This window comes from Nomascus leucogenys, chromosome 12 (assembly GCF_006542625.1).
Source record: "Nomascus leucogenys isolate Asia chromosome 12, Asia_NLE_v1, whole genome shotgun sequence".
Lineage (NCBI taxonomy): Eukaryota > Metazoa > Chordata > Mammalia > Primates > Hylobatidae > Nomascus > Nomascus leucogenys.
This window is the reverse complement of record NC_044392.1, coordinates 19,011,442-19,026,187: the sequence shown is the minus strand read 5'-3', so window position 1 is coordinate 19,026,187 and position 14,746 is coordinate 19,011,442. Positions and strand designations below refer to the sequence as shown.

Genomic DNA, 14,746 nt, shown 5'->3' with positions numbered 1-14,746 from the left:
GGGGTTGGAGACATATTAAAAAGGCTGTTTCCTGAACCTCACCCCAAATCTTTTGAATCACCTTCTCTGGGGGAATGGGGCTGAGGAACTTGCCTTTTAAATAAGTTCCCTAGGTGATTTATAGGCCACTAAAGGTTTAGGATCACTGCCTTTACCTTTAGTTTCCCCTAGCTTAGTCATACGCTCTGTTTTCCTAACTTAGTTTAGTTTAAACCAAAGATTTAGGATTATGCTATGGTTTGAGCATCCCCACCGAAACTCATATGGGAACCTTAATTCCTAGTGTGGAAATGTTGGGAGGTGCAACCTTTAAGAGGTGGAGCCTAATGGGAGATGTCTGGGTCATGGACCCACCATGTCCTTGACTATTCTCATGGTAGGGGGGTCTCCCTCTTGTTCTCATTAAGCTAGTTTAGTAATCCCAGGAATGGATGTCTTCCCAGGAGAGCAAGTTGTTATAAAGAGAGGATGCCCTTTCCACATGGATCCACTTCCCCCTTGACCTTTCGCCATGTTATGATTAAATATAAATGTATTTAAAAGAAAATAGTGATTTTAGTTTTGTATCCAGTTGTAAATGTTTAAAATTTTGTGGTATTGTACAAATGCAGCATCTATAATGTCTTGTCTTATTTTCGAAATATTGATACCTGCCCATTCATTTTCTGAATGAAAAAAAAAAACAGTGACAGTGTTGGTTTAGTCAACAAATCTTTGCTAATGTATCTTCCTGTGCAAAATAAAGTCTCTTAGAGCTGGCCTGTAGCTATAAACTATCATTTTTAATCCTAAAAGAAATGATGATAAAAGTGTTAAATGTTATTATGCATTTAATAATAGTAAAATAGCGACCAATTTTAAGAGCCTACCATATTTGAGGCACAAGTCCAAGTGTTTTCTGTATCTTAACTTATTTCATCCTTACAAGAAGACAAGTGTTTTAAAGGTAAGTGTTATTCCCACTCTATACCTGAGGCTCTTTTAAACTCATGAGAATCACACTGAAATATGTAGTAATCAGGAACCCTTAAATAGAGTAGTTGACAGTTTTGTGCCCTCTATTTTTTATCAAATATTCTTCCTTTTACAGTACCTGGTATACGGTAGGTAGGCAGTGAGCATTTGTGGAATTTCATCTCCCTTCCCCTAAATTGCTAGGTTCCATTTAATATATATTTTATGTGAGAGTACAGCTTGGTGAAAACCAGTGACTTAGGTAATTATGACTTAAGTTGAAAGAAATTAAACAATATTCTGTTTTGAATTTAAACAAGATTACTTTTTGCCATATCTGATTTATTAGTAATCCTGGTTTCCATTAACAAGATAGAAATATCTATGCTTCAGCAATGAAAAATTTTATGTGATTAATATATGCTAACCATCAGATATTCTGTTTATATTTCTCTCCAAACTTTAGATTAAAACCATTTCATCTTATCTTACCAGTTTTCTAATAGCAAGAACTGGAAAATATAAAAGTATATCTGACTTATGATTAACTATTTCGTTGCACTCATTGCCTCAACCCTTCCTTCATCCTTCTCTCCCTTCTTCCCTTGTATCATTCCTTTAGTGAGGGCATTTATTCTTTGTCTTTTCAAATTTGTAATTTTAACATTTGGCCTTGGGTTGATTTGGCAACTTGTTAGTCCCCTCCTCAAATGTTCTATGATGGGTAGGCTGTTTGATTTATTCAGAAATTGTATTATTTAAAAACAGAGCCATTTCCCTTTGTTATAGTGGTTTGCCCTTGCTTCCCCACTTTGGGTTTGAGATTGCAAGAATTTACTTATGGAAACCATTTATCCCTTCACGACATCTAACTCTGATGAATGCCATGTGCAGTTGGGTTGACAACTCTGGCCCTGCCACTGGGTGTACTGGTACACTTTTATCTCTTCAAAAGGAAGAAAATACCACAATTATGAGAACCATGCATTTTATCTTAAAATGACTGGTTTTTCCCCATCTATTTTCCTTCTAATGTTTTTAACTGAATTTTCTGCTGCTGGTAGTGTTATGAATGGTAGCCCTGTGCATGAATGATCTTGGGAGCAAGAAGCAGAGTCTCCTAGCCATGAGAAAGATTTGACATCTGTACCATGAAGTACCACCTTCTTATTAATTATAATGGAATGAACTGACAAGTAGGAATTTTTACAATTTCATACTGTCCATCGGCCCTACAGGCTCTTGATGATTGCAATTTGAAAATCTCAAACATAATTCATATTTTAGGAAGATTGATCAGATTAATTAAAATTTTAAGTCTCTCTTTGATTAGAACAAATTGTTGGTTAAGGCTACCATAAAGTGTCAGCTGGTTGTGTGATCCCTGTGTATCTCCCAACTACTTCCAAAAAATTAGAGTGATTTTCCAATAACTAGCAGAAAATTGATCACTTTGTTGTTGTTTTTTTATAATTTATTGAATGGCTGTGTGCTTTGCGATCTGCACCTCAAATGTGCTTTGTATAGTGGTGAAAGTTTTGTTATATAATATTTTATGCCCAATAAGATACTTACATTTTCATAATTATTTTATCTTCTTGCCCATTTTCACAAAAAGAATATGGGAAGTACACAATTTCCAGGCAAAATTATCTTGAGATGGAATTCTTAAAACCACTAAACTTGCCTGCTTTTCCTTTTTTTTATTTCTCTTCTCTCTCTTTCTTTCCTTTATTTCTTTGTTCTTTCTTTTTTTGGTAGGTATCCTGTTTAGCTAGTACTTAATAGCACTTATGGGCAGGTAATTTGTTATATCTGCTTAATTAATCCATTGGTGTGAAAGCAACAAGGACTTACTCCCTTTTGTAGGAAATGACGTTCCAACTATTTTTTTGACATCTTTTTATTTTAGAGGTTGCCAATGATCAGGCCAGAGTCGAGACTGACTCAAAATATTTTAGAAAAAAGCACAAAAAGATCCTAATTTTCTAGTCTCACAATCCATACATCCCCATCGATGAGTTAAGCTGTATAGGTGTGAAATTTGGCATAGAAGGTTAGGCTGCTCGAGCACCTTTTATCCCATCATAGTTGTGGAATGTGGGAATTTGAATTTTCATGGTGGCACGGATATGAAATTGCCATGAGGTCTGGTTATTGCTCTTCAATCTACCTTCCAATGAACTTATTGCAATGGTGCTAACTTAACACTCTTGCCAACAGTTCTAGTGGCCCTTAACAGCACCTACTTTCTGTAGTCATAGCACAGATTTTATGGAGGATTCAGTCTAAATTTCTGAGATGAATTTCTATAGACAAAATGTATTGGCTTTAAAAATTAAGAGGTTTGATTCTGTTTTGAATTTGGATATCAAATGAATCTGAATACATGACATTTTAATGCCGTTTGTCTTTTCAAATAGATTTACCTTCTAATGCATGTGATGACAGGACTTTGCTCATCAGCTAGAACATACATTTCAGAGGGGTTGTTACCTAAAATATTATCATAAGGCATAAGAAAACACACGATTTAAGTTGCCTTTCATGAACATAATTAAGAATTAATAAGCCAGTACCAGTGGCTAGTCCCCAGAATTTCCACTGTTTTGCCTTTTGTGACCTGTGTTATTAAAAGTCCATTATTTTTACAGACTTTATTAAATTGGATCTTATTAAAGCATTCTATATTTGCATTTGGTCTTTCATAATTCATTATTATTATGACATTTACTTTTTACCATCAGATCTGAAAACATATCATAAGCTACCCTTTTCTCTTGAAAGAAATGCTAATTTCAAACAGTCCTCTAATAGAAGAGAAAAGCTTTATCAGTTTTTTCATTTATTCCAGATCGTGTTAAGAATACTAATGCTAGACTTCAGTATGCTAATATCTCAGAGCTTTTTTTGGTCAAAAGCTTAGAATTATTATTTTTATCTCATGCTAAGTATGAAACTAAAAGACCTACTACTACTGGAGAAAACATAATTGTAAAGTACAGTTCTTGATTCTGAAGACTTGTGAAAATGTTGCTAAATTCTGTTTTTTAGGATGATGCTAGTCAATTTATCTTTGTATAACACTATATTATTCTATTTAAGAAATTTTATCCTCTTGAAATTAATTTAGTTTGTTTTTCTCATAGTTTAAAGGTAGTGTTGTAGTGTTTAAGGCTAAGAATCCTGCCGGGCGCAGTGGTTCATGCCTCTAATCCCAGCACTTTGGGAGGCCGAGGCAGGTGGATCACAAGGTCAGGAGTTCAAGACCATACTGGCCAAGATGGTGAAACCCCGTCTCTACTAAAAATACAAAAAAAAATTAGCCAGGTGTGGTGGCGGGAGCTTGTAATCACAGCTACTCAGGAGGCTGAGGCAGAAAATTGCTTGAACCCGGGAGGTGGGGGTTTCAGTGAGCCGAGATCACAACACTGTACTCCAGCCTGGGCGACAGAGAGAGACTCTGTCTCAAAAAATAAACAAATAAATAAAAAAGACTAAGAATCCTATGCTGTCAGCCCCAGACAGCGTTTAGGGTATGCTTCCTGCTTTTCTATATGATAATCACTTCTGTATTATGTCAGATATGTTTGAAAACTCAATATAGCAAGATTTTACATATTGATATCAGGCAGGCTGTCTAATTTAACATAACTAATAACACAATGAGTTCTTTGTTGAAGTACTAGTAAATCTATTAAACTACAAAGCAAAACTTACTTTGTATTTTGTCTCCTTTTAGATTTCTCACTATGTGCAATAGACACTTTGGCAGTGTTGTGGCACAAACCATTCGGACTCAAAAAACAGATCAGTTTCCGCTTTTCCTGATTATTATGGGAAAGCGATCATCTAATGAAGTGTTGAATGTGATACAAGGTAAAGTACATGTCACGAGGAGAGTAAAGCCTTGGTATGTGATAACTTTATAGTTTTTCTGCCGAAGCTGACAATATTTCTATTAGTAAATATGTTTGCATTTGAAAATATAGAACATCCTGAAAAATGTCTTCAAAAAGTATAGGTGCTGTAAAAAATAATATGCTGCATGAAAATCTAAAAGAAACGTCTTAATAAAATTGCACAACCCTTGGGGCACAGGATGTTCAAGTTAAATGTTCAGAATTGCTAAATTATATAATTAGCAATTAGGACATAATCAGTTGTCAAGTGTGACATTTCTATTTATATTGATTTGTTGTTGTAATGTTGATTAATTGGAAGAAGTACTTATCTTTAGTTATATAGAAAATCCAGTCACTGTATATTGAAGATTGAATTTTTCACAGTGACAGTTGTTTCTTCTTATTTGTATGATTCCATGTTTAGGGTGCAACCCTGAAGCATGAAGCTGTCGGATGCCTGTGAATTTCACCACAGTGCACATTCTTTACCAAAAAAGAAGTGAATGATTTTGTTTTGTTTACTGTTCCTAATGCACTCCAAGGGTTGGTGTAAAATATTACCTTGTTCATTACAAAGCTTAGGTTGAACAGTGTATCTTCTCTATGCCACTGGGGAAAAGGTTTTTCAAGTGCCTCAAGCTAAAACTGTATCTGTGATGCTAATTTCTGCCTCCATTTAAGTCTGATTGGGAGGAGGGGATATGTGTAAATTGCAGTGCCTTTAAAACCCAAATAAAACCAGACCTCTAGCATTTTATGTTTTCTCTATAGCCAGGGCATTCGATTTCATAAACAGTGTTTAAAAAGACCTCCAGGGGAACTGATTTGCATAGGGTAAATGGATAATGAAGATAACACTTCTTTCCTGCTTTCCCTGTCAGAGGCAATGTTGCAAGAACTAATGGTTCTCAAGGTGTGGTTTGTAGACATCAGACTAGACCCTTTTAGGATATCTGTAAGGTCAAAATTATTTTCCTAACTGTAATAAGACTTTCTTTTTTTTTTTTTTTTGCCTTCTTTACTGTGTTGACATTTGCACTAGTAGCTCAAAAGGAATAGTTTATAAAAACTCCTGGCACCTTAGCACGAATCAAAGCCATAACACAAAACTGCAATAGTAGTCCTATTCTTCATTGCCATGTATTTAGTTAGAAAAGAAAAAGCCTTAAGAATGTCTTTGATGAAGCAGTAAAAATTATTACTTTTATTAAATTTTAACCCTTTTAATAGTTTGTGTGGCACAATGGGAGGTGTGGGTAAAGCACTTCTGCTGCATACTAAAGTATACTGGTGGTCTCGAAGAAAAGCACTGGTGTGGTTGCTTACACTGAAATACTTGCTTTTTATTTCTTATAGAAATTATTTTTACTTGAAAATATTACTGACAGGCAAGCTATGCTTATGTAGTCTGGGTAGTTGCCAAGATGTTTTCTGTGATTTTTTTTTTTAATATCCTATAATGAAGTGTGTCAGCATTCAGCAGAGAAATGCATAACTCAGTGAACCAATATTTTACAAATGACCAATGTATATTATAAAATCATGTATAGATAAAAGATCCTTTCAAAGGGCAATAGATTTTAATGTAACAGAGTACACAGATTTCATTGATATGGTTTCAAATTCCATGTGCATCTAATTTGAAGAAAACTTACACTTGTCAGTTTAAGTGTATTATCAAAGAATATCCACGTTTATGAAAATACTTCTCCCTTTTCCAACTACATATCTTTGTGTGACCAGATTTTCTTCGTGAATTTCAACCAGTACAATATATTGTAACTGGTTAGTGTAGATGTAGGTACGAGAATACAGAATACGGTTGTTTTCTATTAAGCACACACATTACAGAGATTTGCAAAAATGTTACAATGCTGCTCTTCTCACTAAACTTTTTCTTTTGGAAAATAGTCATGTTTCTAAAAATGTAATATTTATATTAGCATGTAATGGGTTTATTATTGTTACTTTTAAATGGATTGATAAATTTATTTTAAATATTTCTATTTTAATTTCTAACACAGTAAATGTTAATAGCCATAATCCACATAAACAAAAGTTCTTTGGGGATCTCAGTAATTTTTAACAGTGTAAAGGGGTCCTGAGACCAAAAAGTTTGAGAACTGCTGCAATCAACTATAAAGAGTAAGTTTGCCCTGAACTGCATTAACTGGTATACTTTTTCTCTGTCTTTGATCAATAAGGGCTTAAGTATGAAGTACCTACAAGTCCAGTTTGGCAATGGATCCTTCCAGTTAGGGCTAAAACATAGCTGATAAGCAGTGACTTAAGCCTAAAAATTAATGGCCAGTGTGTAGTCAACCTATATACAACTGTAGTATTTTCCCACTGATGATTCCAGTATACTCCATATAGTACCCATTTCCCATGCTCTGAGTCTTAGCCACTACAGTTTTTAAATAAAACATAGAAACCCAGAGACTTACCCAATAATAAAATCTACATTGGCTAGGTGTGGTGGCACATACCTATAATCCCAGCTACTTGGGAGGCTGAGGTGGGAGGATCACTTGAGACCTGGGCAACAAAGCGAGACCCTGTCTCAAAAGAATAAAAATTCTACATCGAAGGTGCTCCTAAACTTCTTTTGTCATCTGTCATATCTATTAATATTAACTACCAACGATTTGTGTATACTTTACATTATCTCCACTCCTTCTAAGAACATTACATACTGTTATCTCTGTTTTGAGAAAAGGAAATTGATCCTTAGAGAGCTACAGTCCATTTATTCACTTATTCATTTATTTGTTTATTGAATAAATATTCATTAAAGCCTTTGTCATGTGCCAATTTCCAGGTACTAGATTATATAGCTTATAAGTAATGGAATTAGAGTTAGAACTCTGACTATAAAACCAGTTCTGTTTTCTTAGTGCCAAGATAACATTTGTCCTGTAGCTCATTTACTGAGTAGTACTGATGTGAACAAATTCGATCATTTCTTTTGCCAAGGACCATAGATGTTCCCTAAACCCATGCTGCCAATGGTCATAAGGATAATTAGGGAAAGGACCACTGAAAGATCATGTTAGTCAAGCCCTCTGGAAAAATGCCAGCAAGAATGCTTGGTCTTTATTGTCCTGTTGGTGGCCATTGCATTAATGAGGAAGAAGATCCCTTCTCAAGCCTTGGAGAAAACCTAACTCTTTCTGCCTGTAGGTTTGAGAGAAGAGAATTGTCATATCTTTATATATCCTCATGAATTTTTCTCTTGTAGTACATCCCAGGCAAATAACAATGACTTAAATGTGTTCAGGAAATGGCACATATGTGCTATATGTTTGTTGTGGACTTGGTTGGAATAAAATGACATTAAGGAAAATCAAACATTAAAAATACCTTCTCTATAAAGATCATAAGAGTCATTTAAAAGCAGCTGAAAGGGAGAAATATCAATTGGGAAAAAAAAAAGAAATCACTTTTTTCAGAAATTGAATTACTATTTCTTTCACTGGAGGATTTTTGGTGACAGAAGATAATTCTAAGTAAAGGTAATAGACTGAGGTGGACGGCAAAGAGGACAGGCTTTGAGTCAGCTTCTTCTGGTTTCAGATTCTGGCCTCACCACTTAACCAGCTTGGCCTTAGTCAGACAGGTTTTTTTGAGCTAAGACTCACTTTTCTTCTCTTTAAAACCAAATCATAATGAATCCTTCATAGATTTGTTGTACAGATTAAATGAGATGGTATAAAAGTGCTTAGCCTAATCAGTGATATGTAAACAATTGGTAGTTGTTGCTAGTGTTGTTAACTAGATATGTTTTCATAATTTGACAGAACTTTTGAGCTTCATGATTTGGACATTCTTCTATGTGGTGCTAAAAGTCCTTCTCATTAAGAAACTGCTCCCTCAAATATAACTGTTCCGAAATTTCAACTGCCAGTATACTACTCTTTCTTACTGAACATATGAAACATTTCAATAAAACCACAAAAGTATTTTAACTGTAATATTTTTAGACTGATTATTCCTTTCTGGTTAATTCTAGAATGACTTTCCAGTTTCTAATACTTTAATAATTTGAAGTTATATATAAAAAGCTTAAAGTTTGGCAATCTCTATATGTTTTTAGGGAACACAACAGTAGATGAGTTAATGATGAGACTCATGGCTGCAATGGAGATCTTCACAGCCCAACAACAGGAAGATATAAAGGACGAGGTAAGGTTATGCAGATTTTTTGTTTTGTTTTGTTTATTATTATACTTTAGGTTTTAGGGTACATGTGCACAATGTGCAGGTTTGTTACATATGTATCCATGTGCCATGTTGTTTTGCTGCACCCATTAACTCGTCTCGTCATTTAGCATTAGGTATATCTCCTAATGCTGTCCCTCCCACTTCCCCCCACCCCACAACAGGCCCCGGAGTGTGATGTTCCCCTTCCTGTGTCCATGTGTTCTCATTGTTCAGTTCCCACCTATGAGTGAGAACATGCGGTGTTTGGTTTTTTGTCCTTGCGATAGTTAGTGAGAATGATGATTTCCAGTTTCATCCATGTCCCTACAAAGGACATGAACTCATCATTTTTTATGGCTGTGTTATGCAGATCTTTAACAGGATTTTGATGAGGTAATTTGTCAAATGATGGTACATGCCTATGATATGATCGATAAATAAGGATGATGAAGATGCATTTCCAAATTTACCAAGGGTTTTCATGCTATGGAGTTTACCTTTCAGTCCATTCTTTTTATGACCCCAAGACCCAATAATTTGTTTTAATTTATGGACTGTTTACACTTTGCTAGATTTGGGGTGGTTATAGGAAGTCGATTTGCAAGAAATTAGTTCAGAAGCATGTTTATAGAAGAAACTGTAGTCCAGGAAATTATGTCTACTATATGGATTTTATCAAACTCACTTTTACGGTCCTCTTACTCTTTTTAAATATTGAGCTTAATTAGCAATAAACCCATTTTACATTTGAATATATTTTTGAAGTACTGTGAGAATTAGCAAAAGATCTCCAGCATTCTGAATTTCTCAACTTCCTAGACATATTCAGGTGTTTTCTCAACCTCCTAAACATATTCAGGTGTTATAGATAACATGAACATAGAACCTCAAATAAAATAATAATAAAAGCATTATTGATGACAATAGTGTTCAATACTTACCTAGTATTTATTATGTGCTAGGCACTGTGCTAAGCACTAATCATCATCTCATATGATCCTCAAAATAACCCATGAAGTTGTATATCAGTCAGTGTTCTGGCAGTAAATAGACACTTTCAAACTAGGTTATTTAAGAAGAGTTTAATAAGGTGACCATTTTTAAAAATGTGGGCAGGGTTTTCAAAAATCAACAGAAGAGGCTGGGCGCAGGGGCTCACACCTGTAGTCCCAGCACTTTGGGAGGCTGAGGTAGGTCGATCACTGAGTTCAAGACTAGCTTGGCCAACATGGTGAAACCCTGTCTCTACTAAAAATACAAAAATTAGCTGGGCATGGTGGCATGTGCCTGTAATCCCAGCTACTCGGGAGGCTGAGGCAGGATAATTGCTTGAACCTGGGAGGTGGAGGTTGCAGTGAGCCAAGATCATGCCACTGCACTCCAGCCTGGGTGACAGAATGAGAATCTGTCTCAAAAAAATAATCAACAGAAGATCATATAGACCCCAAGGCTAAAGGGAACCATCATCATCTCTAGGCCTGAAAGCCTAGGAGAGGGTGCTATATGGAGAGGACTGCATCTGACAGAGGGATATAGCCAACCTTGGTGGCCTAACAGAGAGGAAACTAGGGAATAGCTTCACCTTCCTTCTCTAATCTTCTGCTAGTATCCCTATTAATTTAGCCTAATTAGAAGCTGGAAGGTAGGAGAGCCTCCATGGGCAAAAAGCTGTGTAGAGAACATGGATCCTGAGCGGGTAAATGGCAGATAATCTAGCACAGATTGGTATGATCATCTGTCCTTTTCAGATGAAAACACTGAGAGTCAAAGTTAAGTAAATTTGCCCATGTCCATATAGCTGGTAGGAGCTATAAATAATTATCTCAAGAAGTCATTATTACTTGGATCATTCAAGAAATTTCTGGATTTAGAAAATAGCCTTAAAGTATGAAACAAATATTAGCATTTGTTAATTTGAGATGTTATGTTCACAGATGTTGGTAAGATTATCATTTTTAATTTATCTGTTTTAAATTTCTTTTTAAAAGATTTCCCTAGAACAAGTAAGGGAGAGTTTTATTTCTGAAGAATGACGAAAAGTTTCTAAGGATAGTTTTAATAGACTATCCTTTAGGTATTGCAAATGTGAAACACAGAGACAATTTTAATATAACCCTGAACTGTTGTATTTTACTTTATTTATCCCTGTATTACATTAAACTGTGAGTTCGTTAAGGGCAAGAGTCATACCATATTCATGTTTGTAAGTCTGTCCCCTAACAGTGTACCTAGGACAAAGTCAGCACTTAGTAAATGTTTGTTAAGCGATTGAATAAATGAACATTTGAATTTACATAAAATAAAGTAACTTGAAAAAAATATATTTGATTACAATGATATAAAACCTGGCCAGGGCCAGGGGGTGGCTCACACCTGTAATCCCCAACACTTTGGGAGGCCAAGGTGGGTGGATCACTTGAGCTGAGGATTTAAGAGACCAGTCTGGGCAGCATGGTGAAACCCCATCTCTACAAAAAATACAAAAATTAGCCAGGGGTGGTGTTGCGTGCCTGTAGTCCCAGCTACTTGAAGAGCTGAGGCTACAGGGAGCCATGTTCATGCCATTATATTCCAGCCTGGGCAACAACGTGGGACCCTGTAACAAGTGTAGCCTGGCACAGTGGCTCACACCTGTAATCCCAGCAGTTTGGGAGGCCAAGACAGGAAGATGGCTTAAGGCCAGGAGTTTGAGATCAGCCTGGGCAACATAGCAAGGCCCCATCTCTACAAAAAAATTTTAAAAACAATAGCTGGGCATGGTGGTGCATGCCTGTAGTCCTAGCTACTCAGAAGGCTCAGGTGGGAGAATCACTTGAGCCCACAAGTTGAAGGCTGCAGTGAGCTATGCTTGCACCACTATACTCCAGTCTGGGTGACAGAGTGAGACCCTGTCTCTTAAAAACAAACCAAACAGATAAATTTTAAAATATTTTTAAAAAATGAAACCCAATATATCCACATTAACAAATATGAAAATTTGGAGCACTGTAATTAGTTTATAGAGTTTTAATGCTCACTAGGTATCTTCTATTGCTATAAAAATATTGTTTATTCTTTTTCTTAATAGTCAGTGTTTCATTTACTCTGAAGGAAAGGCATTCAGATATATAGTGGAAAGATGTTTATCTGTTACTCTATAAATTGACAGTGACATTTTGAAATAATGAAGTACTGTACTTAGTTAGGAATTTGTAATAATAGGTGTTTTGCCTTTCAAGATTACATTTATCCTGGAACAGAGGCATTGATTGACAATAATTCACTAAAAACATTCTTCAGCCATTTAAATCTTGAGTCTCATTAGTACCAGATTTACAGATTATGCTGTATAAGAATATGAATACACAATATTTGCATGCTTATTCCCAGTTCATTTTTCCATCTTAATTTGTGTTCCCCATAATGCACTGGTAAAGAAATTGACTTTAATTCCTTTAATACTGAGCACAAAATTTAATATGAGGGTTACAGGAAAAATCCAATGCTCCATATAATTGAAATTCTTATTGAAATTTAATTGCAAGAGGTAAGGATTTCTCTTTGTTTTTAGTGTGTCTTCATGAAAGTTATAGCTCAAGTTATAATAGAGTTCCTAAGAAAAGCATTTCTAACTTTAAAGACTTCTTTTGGACTATACATAGACCATAATGATTTGGTAGCTGCTGAATATGTGACAAGAAACACTGTCCCTTGTAATTGTGAATTTGCCTTTATTTTTAAAAAATTAGAAATAAGACTTTATTTAAGTTTGAAATTAAAATTAAATCAGTGAACAGGTTTGGAGGCTGGCTTCCTAGGCCTGAATTTATTTAAATTTAACTTTAAATTACATTCATCACTTTGATGATTCCATAGCACAACCGGAGACACCTATGTTTAAAATTTTGTTAAATAAACCCAAGCCTGAACCATATTTATACACTGAATCACTCTTCAGTGGCCCAGAAAGGACTAACCTTTATATCACTGATTGCTCTATTTTTAACCAGGGTATATACATTACATGGATCTCTGTTTTTGACAGAACTGCCTGTAGCTTTTTCTCTTAGACATTTTCATTAGTAGTATTAGTTTGGTTTTGTAAAGGTTTACAAAGTACCTACTAAGTACATATCACTGGACTAGGTCCTTGGGACAAAGAAATCTTTTGCTTTAATGAGGGGCTATTGGCAAAGAGTGGGTGAGGAGGAAAACAAGTATTACTGCATTACAGTAGGGATATTTTAGAATCTATTTTTGCCTAAAGCCTAATTTCAAATAATAGATGCTTTCTAACATGTAAATGGATTGATTTTTTTATATGCACTATTTTTTAAGCTACCTAGAAACCTCTGATAATCAAGAGTTTGTGATACTTAGTTCGTGATCTATTTATTGTTTCATTTGTTTATTCATTCAACACAAGTTTGTTTATAATCCTCTATCCTGCTTGCAAGGATTACTCACTTCCATGCTTACCTCTCTGATTAACTTGTATCTGAACAATAGCTCGGTAATGATCACAATCCAGATGCTGGAGATCAGGGCAGATTTCAAGGGCAGTTACATCATTCTCATCTCTAGGAATTCTAAGCATACATTAGTGGAACATGGGCAAAATATACCAGAGGGGCATTCTAGGCTTATTTTAAAGGCTTCTAGTTTAGGATTTAAAAACTGCATTGCCACACTGTAGGGAAGATATGTTTATTACCTCACAGCAGCCTTTTTGTTGCCAAAGGAAATTGTTGGCTTTGTTGTTTGCTACAAGTGTGTAACTTATTTCCCCTAAGCTTTGTCATAGTCTGTTTTCAGCAGTGCATTCCTTTTCCTTTCCTCTGTTTAAAATCTCACCACCATCATACCCATTCTGTTTGCAAAGCTAACAATGACAAACAGAATACTGATTCTGGCTTCTGTTGCAGTTTGTTTTTTGTTGTTGTTGTTGTTTGTTTGTTTCATTTTTTGGGTACACAGTAGATATATATATGGAATACATGAAATGTTTTGATACAGGCATGCAATGCGAAATAAGCACATCATGGAGAATGGGGTATCCATCTCCTCAAGCATTTATTCTTTGAGTTACAAACAATCCAATTACATTCTTTAAGTTATTTTAAAATATACAATTAAGTTATCATTGACCGTAGTCATCCTGTTGTGCTATCAAATAGTAGGCTTTATTCATTCTTTCTATTTTTTTTGTACCCATTAAACATCCCCACCTCCCCCCACCACCCTTCCCAACCTCTGGTAACATCCTTCTACTCTCTATGACCACGAGTTATTGCTGTTTTCTTTAAAGCAGGAATAAATCATCTCAAGACACAGAGAACAAAAACAATCTCTTGGTACAAAAATTAAAGCAAAACTTATGAAACAGACCTTTAAAAGGAGATTTCACTCTTATTCTTTGAAAAATACACACACACACACAGTCATACATATATACATACACACACACACACACACACACACACACACACACACACACACACCACTTCTTAAAGCTAGCAGAACTACTCACTGGTCAGTAGTTCTGTTAAGAGAGTTTTCCCTGAGATAGCTTTATATAAATTTATATGTGAGATTAAAAATCCAAAAAATATGGTATTTTTAAGCATTAGAATTCCACTGAAAATGCTAAAGTTATAAAAGTTCTAATATTTAGAAGTAACTTCAAGGAGAAAGGGCTGTGTTAA

General features: G+C 35.2%; 1 protein-coding gene across 1 annotated transcript in view; it reads left to right on the top strand.

Moving 5' to 3' along the window:
* FAF1 (Fas associated factor 1) overlaps positions 1–14,746 on the top strand; it is a 511,769-nt gene that overhangs the window by 406,543 nt on the left and 90,480 nt on the right. The window contains exons 14-15 of the mRNA XM_030823889.1: positions 4,697–4,833; positions 8,956–9,044. Coding sequence (XP_030679749.1) covers positions 4,697–4,833; positions 8,956–9,044 — 226 coding nt within the window. The remainder of the gene's footprint in view (positions 1–4,696; positions 4,834–8,955; positions 9,045–14,746) is intronic.